General features: G+C 60.8%; 2 protein-coding genes across 10 annotated transcripts in view; one reads left to right on the forward strand and one right to left on the reverse strand.

Moving 5' to 3' along the window:
• The first annotated feature begins 583 nt into the window (after positions 1–583).
• The window catches only part of GGT1 (gamma-glutamyltransferase 1), a 30,484-nt gene continuing 3,622 nt past the window's right edge, over positions 584–27,445 (forward strand). For 2 of the 9 annotated variants that reach the window (XM_082640840.1, XM_082640846.1), the window contains exons 1-8: positions 14,817–14,845; positions 20,958–21,122; positions 21,746–21,876; positions 22,025–22,111; positions 24,856–25,048; positions 25,280–25,437; positions 26,368–26,517; positions 26,923–27,059. In XM_082640840.1, coding sequence (XP_082496966.1) covers positions 20,962–21,122; positions 21,746–21,876; positions 22,025–22,111; positions 24,856–25,048; positions 25,280–25,437; positions 26,368–26,517; positions 26,923–27,059 — 1,017 coding nt within the window. In that variant the 5' untranslated portion in view covers positions 14,817–14,845; positions 20,958–20,961. Of the gene's footprint in view, positions 716–6,409; positions 6,513–12,538; positions 12,606–14,816; positions 14,846–15,669; positions 15,695–20,403; positions 20,422–20,957; positions 21,123–21,745; positions 21,877–22,024; positions 22,112–24,855; positions 25,049–25,279; positions 25,438–26,367; positions 26,518–26,922; positions 27,060–27,445 lie in introns of those variants that run through there. The other 7 variants (XM_082640843.1, XM_082640842.1, XM_082640841.1 and 4 more) reach the window with 7 other exon arrangements.
• On the reverse strand, positions 2,404–8,995 carry LRRC75B (leucine rich repeat containing 75B). Its single transcript, XM_082640849.1, has 4 exons — positions 8,796–8,995; positions 6,167–6,295; positions 4,491–4,606; positions 2,404–3,130 (listed from the first exon to the last, which is right to left on the reverse strand). The coding sequence occupies exons 1-4, from the start codon at positions 8,970–8,972 to the stop codon at positions 2,605–2,607; spliced, it is 948 nt and encodes a 315-aa protein (XP_082496975.1). The 5' UTR covers positions 8,973–8,995; the 3' UTR covers positions 2,404–2,604.

The raw sequence follows: 27,445 nt of genomic DNA on the forward strand, positions 1-27,445 counted from the left end.
CCTACAAGTGCAAAGAGAATTAAAGGGGTGTAAAGCCATCGGAACAGTGCTTGGCCCCGAGAGAGGCTACAGAAGCACCCTTAAATAAATAAATGGCTTCAGCCCTGTCTAGTCCCGAGGTTTAGGCTCCTGCCATTCCCACCCAGAGAGCCCTGGGTGGAGGCCCCACTGACGCTACAGAGCATCTGCCCTGTGTCCCCCACGCGGCAGGCACTTTCCAATCCTTGTGTCAGCCTCACTCCAGCAGGATAAGGGGAGGCTTCGTGAGCCTCATTCCCAAGATGAGGGAACAGACCCCTAGGGGACCACACCACTAGCAGGTGACAGGGTGGGACCAGGCCAGGTCTGTCTGCCTCTGAGACTGGGCCTAGGAGAGGACTGGCCCAAGCGAGGCCCACCTAGCACCTCCTTGGTCTGGAACTTGGGCTGGAGCCGGCCTGGAGGGCATGCTCTGCCCACCAGGCTGCGTGACTTCTGGGGTGTACCTGCCTGCAGAGTAGCCTCGCTGGTGGTCCTAAGGGCCCCTCGAAGGGGCCCTGGACACCTGCATGGGAACAAAGGCAGCCCGCCTCTCTCCAGCTGTTTCATGCTCCAGCCCAGCCAGTGCATCGCGTGCATCCATCTGAGAGGCGGGGAGATTGAGAACAGCTGCCTCTGCCTGGATTCTCCCAGAGCTCGCCTGGCAACACCCGGCCAAGGTCCTCACACCATCCTGGTAAGAATCTCTTTGAGTGGTCATGTTCGTCACATTCAAGGTTTGTGGGCAAATGAGGGCCAGGGATGGGCAGGGAGCGAGGGGCAGGTGGGACACAGACAGCTTGGCGTTTCTCCAGCCGGGAGCTGCAGGACACGGGCTTATCAGCTTGCCTGGCCCTGGGCCGGCTTCCTCATCCTTCTCCTCTCTGTGGCCCCTTCTACCCCCACCCGCTTTGCCTTCCCCTGGGGAGCCTGAGCCCTCTGTCCCAGAGCGGGGGACACAGGGAGATACTGCTGTGGCTCCCAAGCCACTGGGCAGGCTCATGTCTTTAAAGCGAGGAGGCCAGGGAGGGGCCGGGACCCCAGGATGGAGCATTGAGAGCTGGAAGGGATGGTGGACAGAGGAAAGGAGAGACCGGGGGCCGGAGAGGGAGCGGAGCTGGGCTGAACCGGGTGCTCTTCACGCCTTTCTCCCGATAGGGGTGCCGCCAAAAGCAGTGAGAGGGGCGGGGCCTGACCTCGGGGCTGGCAGGCAGCGCAGGAGAGGAGCTCCTTTTCCTCACTGCCTCTTGTTGGTCCTGGGACCGACGTCACCCTTCTTGGCCATCTCCCTTCTGTCCCAAGAGGCTGTTGTGCATCCGGCTGCCTGGGGACGTGTGTAATCAGTGCTGACTCACAGTCCCCTGTGGGCCAGAGCTATGGGGGAAGGTCAGCTGGTGGGCCCAGGGATGTGGGCCCGGGGGACCCCCACCTTCTCCTTGGCCTGTGGGGGTCCCTCCGCTGCTGGGTCTCTCCTCATCCTGCAGGATCCAGCTACCCTAGTCCTGACGTCCCAGTGCTGCAGGGGAGCCTTGGGCCGTGGCTTCCCTGCCGCAGCCTCAGCCCACCCGACACCTCTAAATTCCCTCCTTGTTCCGGCCCAGCTCCTAGTTGGGCTGAACTCCAGCTCCCCACACTGGGCTGGGAGGTGACTGTGGCGTCTGGTCTGGAGCCTGCCCTTGTGCTGCTTGGGGAAGACAGGAGACGGCCCCCTGCTGGGGCAGCTCCAGTACTGCTCTCCCCTGGGGCCCCCCACTGCTGTGGGCCGTGCCCACCTCACCCCTGCATGCTCCCTTGGGGTCCCGCATGGGGGGAGGACTGTGCATGTGGGCCCCCAGGACCTGGAGGGAACACAGAGCTCTTTGTCTCTGGCCTGATGTCTCTCCTCCCCCACCCCGTGGAGTTGCCCACTCGCCAAGTACAGGAGGCCTGGGGGGTGGGTACCAGGGCTGGTGGGCAGTGCTGTGCCCTGTGGGAAATGAGCTTTGCCCCCTGTCGGCACAGCCTTGTGCCCAGCCCAGGGGGCCCTGGTGGGGAGGTCAGCAGCCTGCGCTCCTCTCTGGGCTCCCAACCTGCTCCTCCCCAGCTCTTTCCTCAAAGTGCCCAAGCACTGCCCAGACAGACGTGAGTGCCAGGTCTCTGGAGGCCTCCTCTAACTCCCTGACCACAGACGGACCCTCCCCACTTCTTTGGTTTCTGTGGGAACCCTGCCCAGGGAGCACCACAGGGGAGATCAGTGTGAGCTTGGTCCCTCCCTTTTGGGCAGGCAGGGCCCCTGAGTCCCAGCCACCCCTTCTCCCAAACCCAGCCACAGGGCTGGTGCTCAGTGGCCCTGAGGCCCACAATGCAGAAAGGCTGAGGTGGAGGTGGCATCAGCCTTTATTGTGGGGTCTGCACAGTAGGTGCCGGGCCCCTCCTGCTGAGGGAAGGCTGAGACTCCAGCCTGGACCGACCATCCACTCTCCAATGAGCCCATCCTCCTCTGTGCACTGGATCCAGGTCCTGTGGGGTAACTCCGCCTCCATCACCCCCTCCCACGTGCTCGGGTGCATTGCCAGTCAGGAAGCAGGAGCCAGGGTGGGTGGCGGGTCACCTGGTGCAGCAGGCCTGGGGCTCGGGCCCTGGCCCAGCAGCTGCAGAGCCCCAGGTGGAGGCAAGGGCCGTGGCCCCGGCCACGCCACCCTCAGGCTCTGGGTCCAGGCTCTCGTAGATGGTGGGCAGCGAGGTGCGCTGGCTTAGCCGCCGGCGCAGGCCAACCAGCAGGGGCTGGGGCAGGGAGGCCACATCCACGTTGTTGCCCAGGTCCACCCAGGCCAGCACCGGGAACTTGGTGGTGTCCTTGATGGCCTCAGTGAGCTCACGGGCGGCAGCCCGCGTCAGCCGGTTGCCGTTGAGCAGAAGCTGGGTGAGGCGGGGCAGCGTCCAGAGGCTGGGCAGCAGCCGGTGCAGCAGCTCGTCACTCAGCCCCGTGAAGCTCAGGTCCAGCACTGCCAGCCTGGCACCCTGGCTGCCCAGGTAGCGCATGATATGCTGCACGTCCCGCACCGACAGTGGTATCCCCGATAGGTTCACGGTCTCCCCCACCGGCAGAGTCTTCTGGAGGTTGCTCCTGAGGCTGCGGGAGGGTCGAGGGTGGGGAGGGACTGAGCAAGGGCCCCACCTGCCTCCGACAGTGACCCCTCCATCAGGGCAGCGCAGGGCAGCAAGGCCCAGGCCCTGCAGATGGCCACTTCCTAGATGAGTGGCCACGGGCAATGCTCTGAATCGCTCTGAGCCTTAGTCCCCTTTGGTTAAGAGGTGACCTGGCTGTGAGGATTAGATGCACTTGCGTTAAGGCTCCATGGGCTGTTATAAAAACCCTCTGTGTACTTGCATCACCACACCTGTTACATCTGTTGTCTCTTATTTTTATGCCAACTCAGTGGGGTAGGAATGATTATCCTATTCTGCAGAGGAGCAAAGGGGTGCTTGGAGGGGTGACGTGACCCTTCCACGGTCACACACCACTAAGGGGGAGCCAGGTCTCCAAATCGGGGTGTTCTGACCCCTGAGCCCATGCTTTTTTTTCACGTGTCTCCTCTAAGGTTGACCCTTTTGGAATAAGGATAGATGTGGGAACAGGCCCAGGGTAAGCAAGAGGGCCTTGTTGGGGGATGTGGGTGGGATCTGCCCTAGGGGAGGGCTCCCTGTGTCCTAAGCTAGAAGGGAGGTTTAGAGACTGAGGAGGGTCCCTCACTGCCCCCAGAACCCCCTCTAGTTCTCTCCTGTCATTTGAACATGGGCCTGCCTGGGGGCTGACAGCTGTGGGAACACCTCCAGGGCCCTCACCTGCCAAGGCAGGGAACAACCCCATGGGCTCCAGGCTCAGCATGGGCCACCAGGCCTGAGGGAGGGGGCAGGAGGCTGGGGGGCAAGCAGGGGAGAGCACCAGGGCCCAGGTGCCAGTGGCCTGTTCCCAGGCTGAGTCTGTGGCCACGAGGTTGTGATGGAGTGACTAAGCAGGACCCCGTTGCAGAGTGAGCTGCTGGGCTGGCCTTGGAGGCCTCAGCTTCAGGCAGCCTGGCAAAGAGTCCCCAAAGGGCTTCAGGAATCAGGGCAGTGTGGCCTTGGGCAAGACACTCTGCTTCCCCTGGCCTCAGTTTCCTTCCCTGGAAAATGGGAATCATGACCCAGACTCCACCTCCCTCCCAGCCTGTCCTGGGGACTCTGCTGACTCCAGCTGAGGCCCCCAGGGGGGCCAGGCCCTGTGATAGGCAGGGCGTTGAGGGACAGGCAGATGGCAGGAGGCAGTCACACAGAGAGGAGCTGGCCTTGGGGAGTATCCGCCTGCATTGCCACCGGCCAGTGACAGGCTGTGATGCAGCCAAGGGTGAGGGCCTGCAGGGTGGGATTTCAGGCCCCAGCTCTTGTTGACAGAGGCCTGGGAAGGGACCCCCCAGAGGCCAGGCAGCTGGGCTGTGTCTGGGCTCCCTTACCAGCTCTGGGTCTTCCTTCGGGGCAGGCTGGACCCCTGTTGCCGCTTGGAGTGAGGGGTGAGGTGGTAGATGAGCTGCCGGCAGGTCTTGTCCGAGGACTTCCAGAGCTCATAGTCCTGCGGGGGCAGCGCTGTCAGGGGAGGCGGAGCCCTGTGCGCCCCCAGGCCTTGGGGACCCAAGTGTGTGCATGCGCACAGCCATTCATCACGGATCACTGAGCCGCCCACTGGCTTTCCCCTCCACCCCCGCCCCCCTGCCCCGTGGCCTGGCACAGAGCCAGGGGAGGCTGCCCACTGGGAGCTGGACAGGCTGGTCTGAGGACCGTGGTGCCCGGCGGGAGGAAACCCAGACAATGGGCCCTTGTTCCCTGTCCTCAGGCCCTGGGCCAGAGTCTCGGGCTATCAGCCGCTGGCTCCCTGTCTACCCTCGGTGCCCCCCTGGGACTCACCACAGGGTGAGGCAGGACCAGGCCTCTCCAGGGAGCCCTGCTCCACTGACGCCACCCCCAGGGAATAGGAACAAGCCAGGTCAGCACGCTTTTCTTCCTCTCACTCTCCAAGCGAGACCGCACCCGTGGGGCCTGGGTCTGGGCTGCCAGCAGGGAGGGTTACCATTTTCCAGCACCACCACCTGGCTCTCTCTGGCTCCCAAGTGGGCCCTTGCAGAGGCCCAGCTCGGGCAGGATGCGGGGTGGACTGCTTTCCACAAGCTGGCACCAAGCACGCTCCACCACCCAGCACATTCTTTTATCCAGTCCCTCTGTTAACAGCGGGCACACACAGTGGCAGCAAGCCCCAGGGGTCACCACAATGGCTCTAGGCTAGCCTCAGAGACCCCTCGGTGACAAGTGCACCTGGACGTGGCAGTTCAGAGCTGGCAGGGCCCAGAGTGGGCATTCCTGTTTCACATGGGGGCTCACTGTGACAAAGGGCCAGGGGCTGGGGGCCGGCCACAGGCTGTGTCGGGAGTGCGGCACCTTCCATGCTTATGGCAGGACGTCCGCAGGTGCTGACATAGCAGGTGGGGACAGGTGTTCTGGGCAGACGCGGTGGCAGGAGGGGAGTCGAGGCTGCAGGTGGCAGGTGCCAGCTCAACACGAGGAGGGATTTGCTTGTGGCTTGAGTTGCTGTGGGACGCAGTGGGAACATGTGGACAGGGGTTCCAGCCAAGGGAGCTCTCTTCTGGCTCTGGGACTCGGGCTGGGAGCCTGGTTCCATCAATGGATTTGTCACAATGTCCTGTATCCCAAAGGGTCCCCATAGGACTACCTGCCTGGGTCCCAGGGCCTGGTGCACAGTGCTGAAATTCAGGAAACGGGTCTAGGGAACTCCCTGGCGGTCCAGTGGTTAGGGCTCCGTGCTTCCACTGCAGGGGGCACAGGTTTAATCCCTGGTCAGGGAACTAAAATACTGGATGCCGTGCTGCAGGGCCAAAAAAAAAAAAAGAGGAAACGGGTCTACCCAACAGATGACTTTCCAGGGCTGGGAAAGCAGAGTTCCCATGTGCTCCAGCTGCTGGCCAGCCTCATACACTGAAACTGGCATCAGGTCCCAGAGAGGGACAGTGATCCGCCTAAGGCCACGCAGCAGACCAGGTGAGGGCCCAGATCCTAGCTCCCAGCTCTGGGCTCTTCTGGCCTGTCAACCACACTACCCAGCCTGGGGCCCGTGCCTCACCGACTTGGGGCACTGCAGGTCCCGGGCCAGGTTCACAAGCAGGTCGTGGGAGATGGGGTCCACCAGATTGAGGAAGGCCACGTTCCTGTAGAGGATGTCTGTGAGGAGCGTCCCCTCGAGGCCCAGGTCCTGCAGGTAGTGAGAGTGGAGTAAGCCAGGGGTCAAGGCCTCCCTCCCCTAGCCCCCATCCCAGCCAGCCAGAGGCTCTCACATCCATTCCCCTCTCTCCATTTCCCCTCTGAGGCTTGCTGGAGCCCTCCCCACAGTGGCAAAGAGCAAACTGTCCGGGGAAGGTGGACCCTTTGGATGAGCAGAGGGTCGGTGCATCGGGGGCCTCAGGGAGGCGGTAAGTGTGTCCAGGAACCCTTAGACTGGTTCCCTGGAGGTGAAACGTTCTGCTGAGACCCCCTGGCTCCTCTGGGATTGGGTTTGTCTGGGGGATTCTCTGGGGGCTCCTTGATGATCCCCAAATGCCCCTGCCCTCCTCATTCCCCTTAGGCCCCCTGCCTCTATCCACCTATCCCCGAGCTCTCCTGAGCTATGGCTGCCACCTCTTTGCTGACGGGTCCAGACCCTTCCTGTCAGGGTGGAACTCTCTCTCTCAGCTCATACGACCCAAAGGCAACTCAGACTGGGTGTGTCTCGCCTCCTGTGCCCCAGCTCAGTAAAGGGTGCCACCATCCCATCTTCCCAGGCACTTGGGCCAGAGCCCAGGTATCACCCTGCACTATTCCCTCATCCCTCCTCTGCCCAGCTCCCCCTACCCCAACCCACTGCTCAAGGAGCTTCAGGCCTCATCCCCTCACAGCCTCCTCCCGGGGCTCCTGGCCTCCTGATACCCTTCCAGTCCACCCTAATGCTGCCAGAGCCAGCTCTATGAAACACGCACTTGACCCCTTAACCCCTTCAGTGGAAACCAAATGCTTTCAAGGTTGTGTGATGGCAGAGACTCGCACACAGCCTGCAGTCTCAGAACTCCCCGTGGCCTGGTCTTCACACCCTCTCTCGCCCACCAGCCTTCCTGTCCAGCCTCCAAGCACCCACCCCTCACACAGATCCCACCATCAGGTCCCTGGCCTGCCCTGGCCTTCCTGCCTTCACCCCTTGGCCTCTTCCTCCTGTTATTCCCGTAGGCCTGGTGTGGTGCCTTTTAGGGGGTCCGATTAGAGGATATGCCGACAAGCTGATGGGACAGGCACAGCCAGGAGGGGCCTCGAGACCCCATGTGGGCCCTCCCCAAGCCAGAGAGTAACATGTTCTGTGTATAAGCCCAGGGCACAGGAGGCCAGGCCAGGCCAGAATGACCAAGGTCCATAACTGCAGAGTCCCTGAAGGTTATGGGGCAGCACAGGTGGGCCTCAAATTCCAACCTTTGGGACACCAGTGGGCAACCTAGCTCGTTCCCCAGCTAAAATTTCCAGCTGGTGCCTTGGGCTGCAGACGCCATGCTGGACAGAGATCGTGCCTCTGAATAGTCTCTGGCTGATTTGTGCTGCTCTGTTGTTTGCATTTTAAACACAGCTCAAGTTGGAGATGACAGCTAGGGAGGATCCAGTAGAAGGGAAGGATGGCTGGTGAGCCTGGGCTGACCCAGTCAGGGTCCCAGACCGCAGCCTGCCTTCTGCTGATGTGGACAGCTCCTCTTAAAGGGCCAGCCCCACCTTTCCAGCCTGAGAGAAAGGAAACCCAGTGCAGCAGGAGGAGCAGAGCTGGGAGACTGGAGGGTGAGCTCTGGCCTTGGCTGGCCCCCATTTTGCTCTGTGGCCCTAGGCTCACTGCTTTTCTCCAAGCCTCAGTCTCCCAATCATCCACCTGCAGGTCAAAGATCACCAGCACAGCTGATTTCGGCTTACAGGATGGGGCAGATTGTGGTGGCAGCTGCTGCAGGGTATAGGGATGTGGGCAGAGAGGAGTGGCTTGCTCAGTGGTGATGCTGGGATCAGAACCCATGTCTCTTAAGGCAACCCAGGGCTAGGGATATGGGACTCAGGTACCTGGTGTATGTGGAACCAGAGCCCCCGCCCGTCGTGATGTGATGTTGTGATGTACAGATGCCAGGTGTGTGTACTCAATGGGCGAGAGCTGCCTGTTAGGAGGATGGGCATTGTGTGCTGTGGCTTTGTCTGAGCTGACGTGGAGAGGTTGCACCCACTGATCAGCTGGGCTGTCGCTTCCCCAGGTCCTTGCTCCGGGGTCCAGTGCAGCGCCTCCCTTCACCCTGGAGGGGGGAACCATCCTCTTCCCATTGCCCCTCAATACAAGATGATTCACCCCCACCTGCCCTCTTCCCAGCCGCCCTCCTTTCTTGGCAGGGCCTGAACGTGGACTCTTAGCTCCAGACTTGGGAGCACCCTAAACACCCACAACTGACCTCAAACCCCAGAGACGCGTACAGTCATGGGACCCCTCCACACTCACAGCCCCCCTGACCCCACAACTCTAGCTGACTGCCTTCCCTCCCTCGCCCTCCGGCCCAGACAAGACCCCCACCCCCTGAAGCCAGTCGTCCCCTCCCCTCGGAACCCTCCCGGCCCGCGCGCCCGAGGCCAGCTCCGCATCTCCTCCCGGCCCCTCCTCGGCCTCCAGCCCCGGTCGGCCGGCCGGCCGGCTGCTTGGCTGCTTCTCTCACCTGGCGCAGGAGGCGCAGCAGCTGCCGGGCGCGCTCTGGCCGCCGCTCGCGGAGCGTCGACTGGATCTCGCGGAGCCAGCGCACCCGGCGCTCATAGGGCGCCGGCCCGCACCCCGCCGCCGCCCCAGCCTCCGAGCCCGCTTCGGGCCCGGCCCGCCGGCCCAGCCGCGCCCCCATGGCCGCCGCGCGGTGGGCGCCGAGCCGGCGGGAGGCAGGGCCGCTTGCGCCCCGCCCCTGGCCCCGCCCGGGATGCTCCGGGCGGGGAGCGCGGGATCCAAGGCTGCGCGCCCCGGCCGGGCCGAAGCGGAGGAAGGGAGGAGGGTTCCTGCTGGGGGCCCCGGAGCTCCCAACTCGGTTTGGGGGTGTCGCTGGAGGAGGCCCTCGACCGCGCTAGACCTGGCTCGAGCCCTGTCGCCAGGAACTGGAGCCGCCGGGACGAGGTGGCGCTCGGCGCCTTTAAAGGCTCGGAGCCCCCGTGCTGATTGTGGAACAGTCGCTTTGGCGTGGCAAAGTGCACTGGACTTGGAGTCAGGGCGGGGTGGGTGGGGGTTCCGCTGCCGTTTGCCAGCTTTAGACAGTGCCAGCGCCTGCTTTCAGAATCTCCCCCGCCCCAACCGCAGCGAGCAGTTGTAGCATCTGACCTGTGCACCCTGCGTGGACACTTCTGAGTTGACAAATGTTTATCACCCCTCCCTGCTTGGCTGGGGGCAGACTTGGGCAGGCCGGCCTCCTCTGCCAGCCACCTGGGAGATAAATGGGATGGGGGATGCTGGTTAACCATCTCAGCCTGGCTCTGGGCAGGCTGGCAGCAGGCCAACCGCACCTGCCCCTGCTTCAGTCTTCCCCGTGACAGAAGTGGGGAAAGTGTGTGGGGTGGGGACTGGCTACTCCAGGGACCAGGTTTGAGCCAGGAACCCACTAGCTGGAGGGGTCTTTGTTGGAGGCTTGCTGCCCCTTATAGCACCCCCCACTCAGCTCTGGGCCCCTCACATTCCCAGGGTAGGGGGCATTTGGGGCACTAGGCTCCAGACCCTGACCTCCACAGCAAGGAGTGTGTGTCCAACCTGGGAGGACAGTGTAGCTGGGCACGGGTGCAGGGGGTTGAGCATGGACAGCGATAGGGGGAGGGGAGGCTGTCCGAGGGCCTGTGGTAAGTGAGGGCAGAGTTAGGCTCCTTCTTCTGAGTTAAGAATTGTCCCCCCCAAGACTGTGTCCAAGACAGAGTGCTGGGCTCTGTGGTGCCCTGGGGCTGAGCCCCTGAGACAAGGCAGAGGGCCTGACCACCCACTGAACCCCAGCCCTTGTCGTTGCCTGCTTGGGCGCTCCCATTGGGCCTGTTCCTGGGGCCTTCCTATCCTGGACCCCCTTCTTTCCTGCCATCTGCGACTGGACCCAGACACCTCCCTTCACTGCTATGTAGCCGACGTTGTCCTGGGGCCACCTTGGCACCCCAGGTCTCCTCCCTGGCAAACCTGTACGACTGCCTGGCCTGCCTTCCTCGGGGCCAGGTGCTGCTGTCGCTAAACTGCGCCAGAGACTTCAGCAGCCGCATTGCCCCAGGGGCCTGAAGGCCCCTACCCAGAGCTGGCAGGCTGGTAAGACCTCCCCCACCCCAATCTCAGGGCTGGAGCCAGAGCTGGGATGATTCCCAGATTGTGACCATATCCTTCCAGAGGCTGAGCCAGGTCTGGACATTGTCCCCTCAAAAGCGAGAAGGCCGAGGTCGGGGAGGGGGGCGGGGGGAAGGCAAGGGAGGGCTGAGCCTGGATGTCCTGAAGGGGGACCATCAGGCAGCGGCAGAGGGGGTATGCCCAGAGCTTGGAGTCCCATGGAAAGTGCAGAACTGCTCCACAGCCCCACCCCTCACCCCCTGCCCCACCCTCTGTGTCCTTGGCTGAGAGATTCCTGGAGAACATTTTCCAGGAAAGGAGGGAGGGGTGGCATCTGGGCCCAAATCCCTGCATGGGCCTCCCTCAGCCTCCTGTGGGGGGTGGCGAGGTTGACTCTTTCTGGCCTAACCTGATTGGGACAGGGGACCCCAGAGAAAGAGCTGTGCCCTCGGGAATGGGAGCATTGTCCCCCCACTGGCCGGCCTCCATGTATGCTTAACTAAAGCCTGCTGGCCCCTCTGCCTGGAGTTGCCCTGGGCCGCTGAGCTGTGTTTGGGGACACCCCGTGGGTGGGGGGCTGTGGTGTTGCCCTCTCAGCCCCCAGGGCTGATGTGGAGGTTCAGGGGTTCTCGGGGCAGCCTTACCACCCCTGAGAGCCAGCGAGGTGGAAGGCTGGGGAGCCAGAGAGTCAGGTGGACGGACCCCAGGCCCTGCTGGGGGCATCTTGGGCCCCAAGTGGGAACTTCCAGGAGACAAGTAGCACCGACAGCTGGTGGCCCAGGTGGAATGACAGGGAAGCAGGGTCCTGATGACCCAGCAGGTGGAGTGGAGGGCTGTGGCTGGCGCTGCAGCTGGACCTGTCCCACCTTCGGGCGTCTTCTCTACCCACCCAGTGGGATATTTCAAGCTCAGGAGGAAGAAGGGCAGCCCAGGGCTGATGGTACCTCAGCAAGGAGCCAGGTGCCACTGAGCCTCCTGGCAGCCACTGCAAAGAAGGATGCAGGATGGATTCGGAACTCACTAGGAGGAAGGAAGCAGACAGACAGTCTATGGAAACAGTTTCCCCTGGATCTGGCTCTAAGGAATAGGTTGTGAGCTTCCTGCAGGGCTAGGAGTCACCACGGGGGTCACAGGTGTAGGCTTAGGCCCCAGCTCCTAATCCCCTGGACCTGCCCCCTTTTGGGGTATATAAACATGGGCAAGGTAGTTAGTGGTATTAGTTTTCTGTGGCTGTCATAACAAATTACCACAAACTTGGTAATGGCTTAAAACGACAGAAATGTATTCTCTCCCAGTTCTGGAGGCCAGAAGTCTGAAATCAAGGTGTTGGCAGGGCTGTGCTCTCTGAAGGTGCTAGGGAATCATCTTTCTTTGCCCGTTGCCAGCTTCTGGCGATGACCAGCAGTTCTCGGCCTTCCTTGGCTTGTAGCTGCTTCACTGCAATCTCTGCCTCCGTGGCCACAAGGCCTCCTTCACTGTGTCTGTGTGCCTCCCTTCTTACAGGGAGCCTACCTTATTGAATTTAGAGCCTACCTTAACCCAGGATGATCTCATCTTAACTAATGACTTCTACAAAGACTATTTCCAAATAGGGTCCCATTCAAAGCTCCCAGATGGATGTGGATTTGGGGGGAAACTATTCAGCCCACTACAGTAGCTTCTGCAAAACTGTTTCCTCCTCTGTAAAATGGGGAAAATAGAATGCCCATCTGGCAAAGGTGTAGGATTAGACGCAGCAAGGAAAGCATCCAGCACACATGCACGTGGCATGTGTAGGCTCTAATCAATCTTCCATGCCGAATCCACCCAGCCACCTGACAGCCATTATACTTACATTTAATGATGATCACTGGGCCCTGTGGATACTTAAGCGACAAAGACGCAGGAGGTTAAAGGAACAGCAGAGGTGGGGAGCTGTGATGGGGGTCCCAGACACTGTGGGAGCCGAGGAAGACATCAGACCAGGAGACAGGGGAGGGCTTCAATGAGGAGGCGGTGGCGTTGAGGTTGGGGCCTGATGGAAGAGCCCCAGCAGTAGGGCAGTGGGTGAATCACACAGAGGAAGGGGCGGGCCCCAGCTGACAGGAATTTATCTGGAGGGCCACGTGAACATTTGAAGGGTTTTTCAGTGGGGGAGGGATGTGCTCAGAGCACTGGGGATGCAGTAGTAGAGCGGCTGGGGACCCTGCGAAGTTGCCAGGTGAGAGGGGGCGGTGCGGGGGGGCTGGGGGTCAGCTTTGGCGAGCGGGAGGTGGGTGTAGAGGTAGGGGCTGCTGGACAGGGCCGGTGAGGATGCGTGGGCTGCTGTCCAGGGCTAGGCCCTGGCTAACGTGGCTGGTGGAGGTCTGGGAGGGTAGCTGCCTAGCTCAGGTTCTGGCTTGTTGGTTAACCCAAGGCGTCTGAAACATTAGCCAACAGGATGTTTCAGTGAAGGGGGCCAAAGAGATGCTGAAAAAGGGGGTGGGGGCAGGGCTTCTACAAGCCCAGGCAGGCTGAGCAGGGTGTGCATGGAGAGTGTGGGGCAGTTTTGGCATTAGCGGAAACGTGCATCCACTTAGCCCTGTGCAGGGTCGTGGGGTGGGGGATGGCAGCGTGGACAGGTGGGCTTGGGCGTTGCACCCACCCCCCCACCTGGAGATAGGAGTATGTCGGCTCTCCGGGAGACCAAGCCATGTGCTGGGCTGGGGGCTGGGGTATGGACCAGACGCAGCCTTCCTCCTCCACCCCCTGGAGCTACCAGACACTGCAGATAATTGTGAGGTGATGTGATAAATGCTACCTATGCAGGGAGCCATAGGCAGGGAGGATGGGGTGGCCAGGAGGGGGGCACTTATGACCTCTGAGCTCTGAGCTGCTCATCCAGGAGGGAGAGGCAGCTGCAGGCCCAGGTGCTGGACCATGGAGGTCATGGTGCTCACAGCAGCCTGTACATGGCCGTCTCAGTGCATCTGCCCAACCACTATTTTAATGATCCCTGCTCTCCAGATAGAAAACTGAAGGCAGGAAGAGGAGACCCTGGGCCATCAGGGCTGGGACTGAACTTGAACCTAGGGACTGTAGAGCCCATGCCCTTGGTTGTGCTGCCTCTGAGTTTGGGAATTAGACTTGGTCCACTGGGTGCCAGACTGGCTCTGCTGCCGGAAGTTCCCAGGTGTTAACAAGCTGCTAGCCCTGGAGGCCCATGTACTTGCCCGAGCTCCAGCCTCTGTCCTCACATCAAAGGTGGGTGCTGAGATGGCGAACCGCTACAAGGGCGCCAGGGAGTGTCTGGGGCACAGGGGGCTCTCTGCCTATGCCTGCAATTGGCCAGAGCTCACTTCCCACTACCACTGGGCTCTCAAAGTCCAGATGCACTGGCCTGGCCTTCAGGGTCTGAGCTCAGCCACTTCCTTTTCCAGCTTTGATGCCTCAGGGCTCGGGAAGGGTCAGGGCGGTCAAGAGTCTCCCTTGTACCCTCACTGCTGGGCAGATGCCCCAGGCTCAAATTGTTCCCTCTGCCTGGGTGGCCTCCACAGTCCAATCCCAGTGCTATCTGGATCCCCCCCATAGTTTCTGCCCCTCCCTGGGGGTCCTGGGTCTTCCTCCTTGGTTGACTATACTATCCCATCTTCAGTCTGGCTGGGGGCTCCTTGAGAGAAGAATCTGAATGGGCCAGGATCAGATGGGAGAGTGAGTGAGTGAATGAATGATGGATGAATACATGTAAGCAGCAGGCTGTGTGTGGACCTCAGAAGAATGGGCAGGCTTGGGCCTGCCAGCCCTGTGGGGGCACCCACCCCATCCTGTTGGGCTGGAGCAGGTGGGGGGGTGTGAGCAAATGGCCCCATCCTCCATCAGCCTGCCTCCTCAACCCCAGAAAGTTGAGGGATGAGGAAAGGCTCCCCGGGTCATGTGACTCCTTTCTGTCCTGGTGACGGTGACCAGGGTCCTTGGAGTGACAGCCTGTGGACATCTGCAGCCCTGGGGGTTGGGGAGAGGACATCCCCTGACCAGGAACTCTAGAGAAAACGTCAGGCCTGACGGGGCCTCTGATGCTCACACACCCACCCCTGTTGGTGGAGGCATCTGGCTGTGCCCAGCACTGTGGGACCCCTCTTTGGATATTGAACGTGGCCAAGAGTTCTCCTCCTCCCAGAGGACCCTTGGCCTAACTGGCCTCTGCCTGAAACCCAGCCTCATGTAGCCCTACCCAGGCCCTCAAAGCTCAGGTCTCTTATGCAGGGTTTGGGACCCCACTGGGCTTGAAGAGGCTACCCGCTGTCCCAGGTCACACAGCCCCAGGGACAGGACCAGGAACCAGTCCTCTTCCCACCTGGAAAGGTTCCTGTGCCTTTAAAGCCTCCCCCCACTCAGGCCAGCAGGGGGAGGGAGGGGAGGAGCTGGGCACTGGGGACTCTGCTCTGTGCTGGAGTACAGAAGGAGGACCAGCCTCGCAGCCAGGTGAGCTGGGGCAGGATGGGCGTCTGGCTGTACCCCAGTGCTATGTGACCCTGGAGCTCAGCTCACCATCTCTGAGCTGCTGGACATTGTAGGAGTGGGGAGCTCAGGCTTGGGGCCTCTCAGGGGCATCTGGAGGACTGGGTTCCAGCCCCAGCTCTGTTATGTCCTGGCTGTGCTCTGGAGGAGTCCCCTGTCCTCTCTGAGCCTCAGTTTATACACCTGCGTCATGGGAGTGAGCTGCCCTTCAGGGTGATGGGGGTGGGGATTGTGTGGACGGATGCTGCAGAGGGGTCGCATGGATGGGCAGAGCCTTAGGCCCTTGGTCTGACTGGGTCTGGGCTGGGAGCCTCTGTTTCTTTTCCAGTAAGTGGGTTTGAGGCTGCCTGACAAGGCTTTCCGGCTGACTGCTACAGTTGTGGGGTGGGTGGAGGAGGGCGGGGAAGTGGGCTTCTTGGATTGAGAGGGAGGAGGGCAGTGTGGAGAAACTGAGGCCCAAAGGATGGGGCAGCCTGGGGTGGTGGTGGGGTAACTGGGGTGGCGGGTCTGGAGTGGAGGCAAGTGGTGATGGGGGCTGAGGCGCTGTGTCCTCGGGCCACATCTCTCGGGCTCTGGTTTGCTCTCAGGGTGGGGGTGGGGCATGGCCGGTACAAGTACAAGGAAGGGGTGATTTCACAAGTCCGGGGACGCCCGCCCCCTTGCGGTTATTGCAGGCATGTATAGCTATTTCGACAGGTTTCCGGCAGGTAGTGGTTATCAGGTCTTGGGGAAGGAGCCTTTTTTTAATTCTCAACCCTATTCCACCAGGGTGGGCAGCAAGGGAGACAGATCCCAAATCCGGCCTGGGTCATGGTAAGCTTCCTGCCCAGAGCTGTGTTCTCATACCTAGGAGACATCACTCCTCACTGTGGGCACTGGTGGTAAGGAAGGTGAAGGGGTGCCTACCTGTCCATCCATGTGCCTCCAGGGCCAAGTCGCTTCTACCTAAGCCTCGGCTTCCGGCCTGTGAATGGGTTTGGGGCTGTGCCCAGTTTCGCTCCTGTGACTCTGGGGTTGGAGGATTAACAGAGAAACCCCACGCTGTCTGCTCTATCTCACTCTTCTTCATGCTCTCTCCTCTGCTGCGTCCTGGAACATGCTTGCTCAGCCTAGATTCAGCATGGGTGTGTGTGTGTGTGTGTGTGTGTACTGGGAGGGGGTGGTGCTGATGGCAGGGTCAGTATCTCTGGCTGGGTGAGGCCTGCATATTCCTGGGGGCAGAGAACTCAGCACCTTTTGTGCCTAGGACAGGAGCCGTGGGGTCTGGAGGAGACCTCCAGCCCAGACCCACTGCCCCCAGGTCCCCTCTCTGCATGTGGGTGTGGGGGGCTGACTGGGACAGAATGTGACATGCTTGATATGTGAGGAAGGGCTTTGTTCTGTACGTATGTATGCCTCAGTTGACATGGCCTTTGAGACACCTTCGCTCTTGTCTCCCCTCCGTAGAACCTGCAGCTGCTGCTGGGCTTCCTCCAACTTGCCTCAGCTCAGGGTTTTCCTGTTGAGGTCACCTGGGGGGTATGGGCCATCCTCTGCCCACTCAGACCTTCTTCTTACCTTCCTGCCACTTCTGCCATGTCTCATGCCATCCCAGGCAGGGAGAAAACCATTGAGCAGCCTCAGGCATTGAGACAGCCCTGTGGCTCTCCACTGCAGACCCCTCCCAGCCGACTGAGCTGCAATGCAGCCATTCAGGCAGGACCAGATACCCTGATGTTCCTGGCTGATGTCCAGTCCTCGGGGACAGGTCTTGGGCCTTGGTCCCTGGATCTTGCATCTTCTTAGTTACCCTGGTCTGCAGGGGAAGGGATGGTGTCTAGGGAAAGATCTGTCATGGCACCCCCATCCCAGGGTCATGCTGGTTGAGGATTTCATGGTAGTGCATTGGGTCGGTTCCATGCCAAGCCCACCCAAGGGCAGTTGAGTGATAGGACCAGGCCTGTTCTGGCTGTGTGATCCAGGGCAGGCAGCAATGTCTGGTCAGCCTCCACGTCTCCTTCTACCTATCAAATGGTGCAGCCTTGCGGGGTTATTGCGGATTAGATGTCACAGATGGGGGTTGTGGGGGCTCCTGGGCAGCTTCAGCACAGCGAGCTGGGGAGCGGGGGAGGGAAGCATGACTCAGGAAGTAGCTGATCCTTCCCCTTGGCTGACGAAAGCAAAAGGGGGATGGGGCAGTGTCCAAGTTCCCTGGGGCGGGTCTGCAGCTGCTCCTGACTCTGGACTCCTTGGTGGGCTGGTCAGGGACATGCAGCAGCTTGGGGCAGGTATGGGGTAGCCAGGTGTGCACTGGTGGGCTGTGTGACCTTGGACCCACTCTGGCCGTTTCTGGGCCCTGCCTTTCCAGGCTGTTTAGGTGGTTCCTTGGGCCTGGGGCACTAATGTTCCTGGATAGGTGGTGGAACCTTCCGGACTTGAAGCCCTGGGCCGTGCTCCAGGGAGGTACCCTTGCCGTCCAGCTGTGGGGTGTGGTGAGCCTCTCAGGTCTGGGTTCTGCTCTGGTGCTGGTGACACCCCTGCTCCACGGCCTCAGGAACCATCTCTGGGACACCATGTCTGGCCCTGGAGTTCAGATACCCTGAACAAGGACAGGGCAAGCCTGTGGGGGACACCCACCCTTCAGAGGGTCCTGAGTCCGGGAGGAGGGATGCCTTGTCTCTGTCACCACACCTCGCCTTCCCCATTGGGGCCACACCCCTTGCCTGCTGCCACCATCCAGGGGACCCCAAGGGTCACTGCTGACAGCACCTCCCACCTCCAGGGCCCTCCCAGGGCTGCGTGAACTCTAGTCACCTGGCAATAGGCCGAGTCCCTGTGCCTCCTTGTTGCCGTGACATGACAGCAGCCTCCGGCCACCCTCCGGCCATCCTCCGGCCATCCTCCCCGCCAGGCCAGACCTTTCTTTGAGGACCGCCCGCTCTCCACCTACTCTGACATACACAGGGATTCTAGGTGGCCCCCGGCAGGCCTCTCTCCATCTCCCCCCCGCACCCCTCCCACCCCCATCCCCCACCCCCTAGACTAGATGAGCACGTGAGTTCCTCTGGCCCCTCCTGCTCCTTTCCTGCCTCTGCTCCTCCTGGAAGGAGCCCACCCCCACCCCAGATCCCAGCCCAGCTCTGAGGCCCCCAGAGGAGCTATGACCCTGCAGGGCCGCAGGCGTGGCTCTGGGCGGCTCCTGGGGGTGGGGGTGCCTGGCCTACACTGTGGCCAAGGTTTTCCCAGGCAGACAAATCTGCCTCTTCCTCCCCAGCCAGTGTCCCAACCCAGAGCTGTCTTCTGAGGAACAGGGGCTGTCTTGGCCCCCGGCTGCCCCCAGGCCTCAGGTAAGCCCACCAGGGTGAGGAGGAGCAGGGTCGCTATTGGAGGTCAAGTACCTGCTCTCTGGCCTCAGTTTCCCTTCCTGACACTGATTTGGGTGAGAGCCAGTCCTCTGGGCTTGGACGTTGTTTTAGTGAGGTTGAGAAAAACTTGTGTGGGGAATGGGAAACGGAAGCACAGTCACCCGGCAGGGTGTCTTCCGCAGGGCTGGGATGGCTGCCTATGGGGGGCTGAGTCAGGCCTCCCTACTGCTCTGCCCAGGGAGAAGGGGATGGGTCAGTGCGGCCCACCCCTCCACCTACTCCCTGGCAGACTGAGCCTCGCAGGGTACCCCCTGCCCTTTGGGGAGCCCACTTGGGCCCTTGGGTGAAAGGATGCACAGGCAGATGGTTGGGGGGGGCTGGAGCGTGGACCTCAGGAGGTCTTAGCTGGCTCGTCTAGGGGCCTGAGGGTGGAGAGGAGGACCCAGAGTTGTGGGCGTGGGGTCTCAGCTGATGGTCCCAAGCCCAGGAGAAATGAGGCCATGCCCCCAAGCTGCCCAGCGTGGCCTGACCCAGTGGACAGGACTGGGGGGCCTCCTTGACCAGTGGGGCTGTGCCTGTGCTGGGAAGGGGGACACCGGCCCCTGTCCTGCCCCGCCCACCCCGCCGCATATGATGGGAAAGTTCTAGGTCTGGAACAGATGCCTCAGGTTGCCAGCCCAGCTCCCGAGGTCCCGCAGACCTCCCAGCATAGCTGCCTCCATCAGGAACCCTTAACCCTGACCTGGCCCCCTGCCAGGGCCCGGGGTACGCCCTGAGAGCTGTCAGGCCTGGCAGAGGGCATGGACTGTCCTCAGGGCAGCGGTGGCAGCAGGACCTGGCTGGCTCTTTGGAGAGAGCCTTGCCTTCTGACTGCTCTTCCAAGGACTGAAGAGCAGGCAATGCTGGTGGGGGATGGGAGGGTGTCCAGCGAGAAACAGTGGTGCCTAGATTCGGTCAAGGTGGTCAAGACAGAGAGGAGGGCTGGCTTGGACCCTGCTGGGGGTGTGGGGTGGTAGTCTGCTGTTTGACCGCCCCCTGAGCCTGGGGAGGAGAAAGCCCTTCTGTGCTGGGGTCTGTATGCCCCCACATTGGGTAGGACTCCATTCCTAGACCAGCTCTAGGAGACCCTGTGAATAGGGACAGGGTAGCCAGAGGGGTCCCAGCCCTGGGCTCTCCAGCAGACATCACCCTTTGGAGGGAACTGAGTCCGGGAGAGGAGGCACCCTGCCTCTGTCACCACACCTCTCCTCCCCCGTTGGGGTCACACCCCTCGCCTGCTGCCATTGCCACGGGGACCCCAAGGGTTACTTCCATCCCTCCCTCACAGCCTGGCAGGAGGTCAACAGGGAAATAAACGGTGAGTGGAGGCTGACCGGCTCCCCTCTGCCATACACAGGTCTCCAGGCCCCCCCAACATAGCCAACACTTACCTAACACTTCACGCTTTCCAACCCACTTCATCTTCACAATACTCCCAGCAGGGCCTTCTGTCATTCCACTGGACAGATGGTCAGGTGGTCAGTGACTTGCCCAAGGTCCCACACAGGTGAGACGGGGCAGGCTGGCCCCAGAGCCCACACTCCATCCCCTCGGCTGGCACACTGGCCCTCACCCCTTGGTCACGTGACAGCTCCCTGCCCTGCTCTGTGCAACACCCTTGCTGCGCAGGGGAGAAATGCACTGTGGGGACAGAATATTCACCAACATGGGAGTGGCTGACAGAGTTCATCAGGGGCAGAGACACCTCACATTGCTCCCTGGAGGGCCAGGCCCAGCCCACTTCAGAAACACCTGCTCCATTTTCAGGAGAATGAGCAGACTGCGTGGTCCGGGAGTCTCCCTGGAGCAGATTCTGTGGCCACAGGCTCCTGCAGAGCGGGAAGGAGACCCCAGTTATTTCTCTGGCCTGTTCAGCCAAAACCATCTTTTTTTTTTTTTTTTTACCGGTACGCAGGCCTCTCACTGTTGTGGCCTCTTCCGTTGCGGAGCACAGGCTCCGGATGCACAGGCTCAGTGGCCATGGCTCACGGGCCTAGCCGCTCCGCAGCATGTGGGATCTTCCCAAACCGGGGCACGAACCCGTGTCCCCTGCATCGGCAGGTGGACTCTCAACCACTGTGCCACCAGGGAAGCCCCCAAAACCATCTTTTGTGGCCACCTCCCCGGGAGGCTCAGGGCTCCCACCCGCCGAGGAAGGTAGGCTCTGGTCCCACGGTGGCTAATCTGATGATTTCCGGAGACTGTGGGTGCCCCCTTTGAGGGCACAACAAAAGCTGAACCCCACGCTCTGTGGCAGGTCACTCTGGGGACCCAAGGACGGTGCCGGGAAGGAATCAGGCCAGGCCCATGCCTCCCGGAGTGACCTGCTTGGTGGTGGAGGGCTCTGCCACTGTGAGGAGACAGACAAGGTCCTGCAGGATCAGGGGCTCCTCTCCGGAAGTGAAATCCGGGGGGCTCCCTGCTGGAGATGGGGTCCTTACTGGTAGGGGGCCCCGAGGATAAGCAGGAGGATTTGGGGGGCAGAGGTAGGACCAGGAGCTTCTGGCAGAGGGAGTGGCCTGAGCAAAAATCTGGGGGCTGGGTGACCCATGCATTCTGGGGGCCGGAAGGAGACACGAGGACATGTGTCTGAGGCTCGACTTTGTGCTGTGCCCTGCGGGACGAGGATGTGCCCAAGGCCAGGTCAGCAGTGGTGCCCTGACCTTCTACCCTCCCATCCCCCATGCCCGCAGAGCCATGAAGAAGCGGTCCATGCTGCTGGCCCTGGTGGCCGTGGTCCTAATGCTCCTTATCATTGGCCTCTGTGTCTGGTTGCCTGAGACCTTCAAGCCCTACAGCCACGTGTACCCCAGAGCTGCCGTGGCCACGGATGCCAAGCGCTGTTCAGAGATCGGGAGGTGAGTGGGGCAGGGTGTGGGGACACAGGCCCTGGAAGACAGCCACCATAAGTGGACCTGGGCAAGACCCTCGCCTCTCTGGGACTCAGTTTCCCCACTGGTAAAGGGGCTGCCTGGTTGAGGGGTGTTCAGTGTGCGTGAAGCTGCCTATCCTGTCCTTAGACCTTCTCAGCAGCTTCTGGTCAGGGGAGAAGGGGACACTGGCCCCGAGAGCAGGGTGTGGGCCTCCCAGAGTCCAGCTGAGCCCTTTTCTCAGTTCAAGGGTGTCTGTCTCTTCAGATAAACTCTGCTGTTTTATTTTTAGACCCCTAGCTCACATGTACAAAGATCAGTTCTCACTTAAAAACTTAAACAGAAAAAAGATGTTATTAATAAAAAGTAACAATTTCCCCTTTTTTTCCAATTATAAGTCACGTACATCTGTTTGCTTGAAAAAGAGGAACATTTAAGCCCGTTGGTTTTAGAATACAACAGTTTTTTACATTAAAAAATCAAAAACTATGGGCTCCTCTCCATCCTCCTTTGGGCAGGGTGGCCAGGTGGTGGGGAGGTGTGCGGAGGGGTGCGCATCTCGGAGGGTAGAGAGCCCGCCGGCTCTCACTCCCGGCACGTGCCACTGGCAGGGATGCGTTGCTGGACGGCGGCTCAGCGGTGGATGCTGCCATCGCGGCCCTGCTGTGCGTGGGGCTCATGAACGCACACAGCATGGGCATCGGGGGTGGCCTGTTTCTCACCATCTACAACAGCACCACACGTGAGTGGCTGGCAGGGTGGGAGGTGAATGGCGGGGCTGCCTGCCTCAGGCTGCACTTGGGCTGGGCAGGCAGAGCTGGGCAACTCCTAGGTTCACACAAGTGAGGGGCTGGTGTTGGTCCAGACTGCCCACATGCTTCTTCTTCCAGGAAAGGCTGAGGTCATCAACGCCCGAGAGGTGGCCCCTCAGCTGGCCTCTGCCGGCATGTTCAACAGCTCAGAGCAGTCAGAGGAAGGTGAGTGCAGGCTCGGTGTGGGTGCGGGGGCAGGACAAGCTGCTGGAAGGCATGAACACCCCCCCACCCTCCACATTCCCCCCACCCCATCTGGGGCTGGGAGTGGCTCTGGCAGTCCCCTCCCATCCCTTCCTGGCCCCACAAAACCCTCCATAATGATTGGTCAAGCCCATCATTACAGAGGGTAAAGAGAGCTTCTGTTATTTCTGCTCAGGCCCCTCCAGGGCCACCCGGAGCTAGAACACGGAGAGAGTGATTACTATTACAACAGCTTGCATGTGCCGGGGTCCTGGGGCCAGCACTCTGCTCAGCCCTTTTCACCGATGAGCCCCTTGAGTCCTCCCTGTATGCTTGGCAGGGAGAGCGTGGTGTTGATTCCCATTTTACAGGTGGGGATGCTGAGGCCCAGAGAGGTCATGTAAACTGATTAAGGTCACACAGCTGGATGGTGGTAAAGCTGGGATTGAACCCAGGCTATCTAAACCCTGGGTTTTTAAAGGGCCTCCAAGTCATTCATTCGTTTGTTCATTTGTTCATCTGTGGGGATAGCTCTCTAGAGTATGGGAAAGAGTCTCTTTCTAACCTGTCCTTAAGCCAAGAAGGAAATCCCTGCAATTCCCCAGGCAGCCAAGGGAAATCAGTGGCCACCAGGGGGGCGCCCCTGCAAGGACCCCGGTGGATTGCAGGATGAGGTTGGAGGGAAGGAGGGGTGGGGATTAAAGGCCATAGTGGGTCTGAACCCCTCCTGCAGGCTCTGCAGGACCCCTCCTGCAGGTGGAACCCTGGGTATGGTGCTGAGAGCAGCCGTTTTGGAATCTCCTCCAACACAGTCTTTGAATTTTTACCCATTGGGAAACTCAGTGTAGAAATGAAATCATTCAGATTGTGAGATTGTGGGAATCTTACAGACTTAGCATCTTTGGAAGCTTGGAATTCATGTATTTAACTAGGGCTTGTTGGGCACCTCCTACAGCGTCAAGGGCTGTTCCCTAAGCCAGTAGAAACAAAGATAACAGGTGAAATGCACATTCCAGGTGGAGCAGGGAGAGATAGCACACATGGGTGTGCCATGTGCCACAGCACTGCCTGGGAAGCAGAGGTGGGAAGGGTTGGAGGGCTTGTGGGTTCACCAGGTGCCCTCGTCAGGGCATGTGAGCAAAGACCCAGAGGCTGGGGCTGGGGACAGCTGTGGGGGTGTCTGGGGGAAAGAGGAGGACACAGGGTCAGGTAGAACCGCCCAGGTCATGTTGGACTTCATGGATCATCATGTCTGAGTGAGGTAAATGTGTTCCCTGAGTCGAAGGGGGGACCTGGGTAGATCTGGCCGCTTTCTGATGGGACCCCCTCGGGCTGCTGTGAAAGAGAGGGAGCAAGTTACCTGCCCGTCAGGTGGCCCATCAGGATGTCACGGTAATAACCAGGGAGAGATGAAATTGGCGGCTGGTGGCTGGGCGGAGCTGCAGATTTGCTGATGGGCTGGGTGTGACGCTCACCCAGGAGTCTCGGGTGAGTTGGGGTCTCAGGTCTGCACCTGGAAGGACAGGGTGGCCCTTACAGAGACCAGCAAGGTGTTAAGTTTGAGAAGCCTTTTTCAAGTGGGCAGGTGCATCCTCAGATCTGGCCATCAGGGGAGCAGGCCAAAGAGTCAGTCTGGGAGTTGTCAGCATGTAATGGACCCTGCAGCCTGACATGGAGGAGGGCACCAAGAGTTGGTGCAGACAGAGGAGAGGGCAGGGAGATGCAGAAGTGATGCAGGAAGAGAGAGTGATGGGCCAGGTAAGATGAGAAAGAGACCCTGCACTGGCAGCGTGGGGGTCACTGGTGACCTTGGTGACAGTGTGGCATGAGAGCCTGATTGACCAAGGTCAGGGCAGCACTTATTTAAGGGGGAGGAATTGTGTGCTGGGTGTCAAACCTTCTGGTATGTGCCAACGTTGTAACAACCCGGATCTTGGAACCTCATGCCCCACTTCAGGATGGGAGAGACAGCTCGAGAGCTGCAGCCGCCAAGCCTGGGAGTGCCGCCTCTACCCTGCCTCTCAGGGTTGAAAGCAGGAGGGTGCCTGGGAACCGAGGCTGTGGCTGAAACTTTCAGGGTCAGTGCTGGCTTTAGGGTGTGGCGGGGGCAGTGAGGCCTAGCGGGGAACCAGGGTCCAGGGCTCTGTTTCCAGGGGAATCATGGCTCCTCAAAGGACAGTGCTGGGAAACAAAACTCTTTATGGTCAGATGGGGAAACCGAGACCCAGAGAGGGGACAGGGCAGGGGTTTGGGCTCAGGTCCCAGTTGGGACAATGGAAGAGAGGAAGAGAGGCCCTTGCTTTGGGACCAGCCCAGCCTTGAGAGTGGCCTGGGCTTGCGCCAGGGGCTTTGGCAGGTTTTGGAGGAACACTTGAGTCTTATGGGATGAGGGGCCTCGTAGCCCAGGAGGCTCAAACTGAGAAATGGTGAGGTCTGGCTTCCTTATACTCTCGCTGTGCAACCGTGGGCCTGGCACAGGATTTCAGACACGGTGGCACCTGTGGAGACAGGCATCCAGGCCTGGGACAGCGGAACCCAGCACACGTGCTACCGCCCCTCCCTCCTGTGCCCTCATCAGACAGCCGAGCTGAGCCACACTCATGCCTGCTGAGTCCAGACGTGACCTCAGAAACCTATGTCCTTCCTGAGCCTCACTGGTCCCACCTGGGGATGTGCCTGGAACATCCCCCGTGTGGAGCCACTAGCTGTGTCCCTCTCTTTCGCAGGTGGGCTGTCGGTGGCGATTCCAGGCGAGATCCGCGGCTATGAGCTGGCACACCAGCGGCACGGGCGGCTGCCCTGGGCTCGCCTCTTCCAGCCCAGCATCCAGCTGGCCCGCCAGGGCTTCCCTGTGGGGAAGAGCTTGGCGGGAGCCCTGCAGAGAAGCCAGGCTGCCATCCAGCGGCACCCTGAGCTGTGGTACGTCTGTGGTCCCTACTGGTGGGCGTGAGCAGGTGGCACTTTCAGGAACCTGCGCTGAACGAGGGACCAAAGCCCTGCCTGTTCTGAGCCTGGGGGTGGGGTCCCGGCCCCACCTGGGCTGGATTCTGTGGACAGGGGCACCCCATCCTTTGTTCTTTTGTGTGTGTGTGAGGGGAGTGGCTGAGTCCGCCCCACCTGCCTGCCTCACGGGAGCCCCTTCTGCCCCAGCGAGGTGTTCTGCCGGGATGGGAAGGTGCTGCGGGAGGGGGACCGAGTGACCATGCCTCGGCTGGCCGACACCTACGAGACGCTGGCCTTGGAGGGCGCTCAGGCTTTCTACAACGGGAGCCTCACGGCTCAGATTGTCAAGGACATCCAGGAGGCCGGTGAGCGGGCGACCTCAGGGGCCTGGGGCCAGGAACTCCACAGCGGGAACACTGAGCCTGGGGTCCTTGGGTCCTACCTGGCCTGGACACTGGGTCCTCAGGGAGTGTCTGGCAGGGGAGGGTCACAGATGTGTCTGCAGTTAATGACAGGCCACACGGATCCACAGCTCCTGGTTAAGTCAAAGCTGAGAGAAACCCTGCAGTCCAGGAGAGAAAACCCTGGTGGGGGTAATGCAGGTGTAGGCAGGAGCCAGGGTTGGGGAAGCGCTAAAGTACAGACCCTGGAGGACTTCCTGGAGGAGGTGGTGCCTGAGCCACAGGTGAGGTTGGACTTTGTAAGCAGAGAGAACAGTTTGAGGCCTGGAGAGGCTTTTAATTCTCCAGGAGGATCACAGGGGATGAGGGTGGGCTTGGTGAGTGAGGCATGGGAGGGGCTGCATGCAGGGCTTGCAGTTGGGAACTTGTGGGCAGGTTCTCATAGGTTCAGGAGCCCCATGCTGCCTCTCCCTCACCGAGCCATGGCCTCTTCATGTTAGTTTTTCCAGTGTGTCAGGGAGGAGGGTGATTAGCATGTTGACCTTTACCACTGACATCGGAAATTAGCCTGTGAATACTTGGTATGTCTGGAGCCATTTCCCTAGAGAATTAAGAGCTTCCCTCCACCCACCCATTAGTCATAGGAGGAGGGGACTTGGGGGAGGAGGTAGGGGAAGTGGGGGATGGGAGCAGATATTTCCCACTTAGAGAAGATCCTCTGGCCGCCAAGAGGACAGACGACAGACCCAGAGGCCAGTGGGGCAGCAGGTGGAGGGCGCTGGCCTGGACCTGGCCAGGGGGAGGTGGCACCATCAGGGAGGTCCGGGGATTGACAGGGCTCCCCGCTTGATGGCCCCCCAGAAGTGTACCCCATCTCCGTGTCACCCCATGTAGGGGGCATCGTGACGGCCGAGGACCTGAACAACTACCGCGCAGGGCTGATCGAGCACCCACTCAGCATCAGCCTCGGGGACACCCAGCTCTATGTGCCCAGTGCCCCGCTCAGCGGGCCAGTGCTGGCCCTCATCCTCAACATCCTCAAAGGTGAGCTGCCCTCCACGGCCCTGCAGAGCAGCGTCCTGAGGGTGGGCACAGCCGTGCGAGGCCTTGGGGTCACGGGGTGGCTCTCAGTGCTAGAGTTCACGCTGGGTGGCCTGGTCCAGAGGGCACATCTGGTAAATCTGAGTGGTCATCTGTGACCCTGTGGACTGGGTAGCCCTGTGGCTGACATGTGAGGCCCAGACCTGGGGGACCCTTGCTTCCTTCCATCCTCCCCCGCCTCCCAAGCAGCTACTGCTGTTGGTTATTAAACGTCCCCCTTCTCAAGGTGAACCAAGTGGGTCAGGGAGGCGTGGACCACCCCCCCTCCAGGGCACTCAGCTGTCCTGGCCGAGCTGGGATGTCCCGGGGCCACCGGGACCACCAACCTGCCCGGCTCTGCCCAACCAGGGTACAACTTCTCCCGGGCGAGCGTGGAGACACCTGAGCAGAAGGGCCTGACCTACCACCGCATAGTGGAGGCCTTCCGGTTTGCCTACGCCAAGAGGACCCTGCTTGGGGACCCCAAGTTTGTCAATGTGACTGAGGTAAAGGGCAGGGGCTGGCCTTTGATGGGTGGGGGGCCTACCATGGAGATGCCAGGAGGGCTCCCCGGGCCACCCCAGCCTCACTCAGGCTTTATTCATCTATTTCTGCCACTGACTTGCCCTTGGGCCTACAGTGTGCTAGGATGGACTGTTGACCCTGAGTCCTGGCCTCTGCCCCACAGAGCTCACAGGGTGGGAGAGACAGACTTGTCAGTGAGTGATAGTGCCCTCCTCTGCCACACTCCAACCTTGGGGCCTTTGCATGTGCTGTGTCCTTGGCCTGGGAGGCTCTGGAGTGGTCAGTGCCGAGGTGAGGAATGCACAGGGGCATCACAGCCCTCCGGGTGGAGGAGAGTGGATTCAAGGGAGGGGACCAGTGTTCCAGT

Source organism: Mesoplodon mirus, assembly GCF_964341445.2.
Source record: "Mesoplodon mirus genome assembly, chromosome: 13".
NCBI classification, from domain to species: domain Eukaryota; kingdom Metazoa; phylum Chordata; class Mammalia; order Artiodactyla; family Ziphiidae; genus Mesoplodon; species Mesoplodon mirus.

Coding starts and splice junctions, on each gene's coding strand:
- LRRC75B (XM_082640849.1), bottom strand. CDS start 8,972: ATGGGGGCGCGGCTGGGCCGGCGGGCCGGGCCCGAAGCGGGCTCGGAG. Junction 4,607..6,166: donor ACCTGCAGTGCCCCAAGTCG/GTGAGGCACGGG, acceptor CTGCCCCCGCAG/GACTATGAGCTCTGGAAGTC. Junction 3,131..4,490: donor CGAAGGAAGACCCAGAGCTG/GTAAGGGAGCCC, acceptor ACCCTCCCGCAG/CCTCAGGAGCAACCTCCAGA.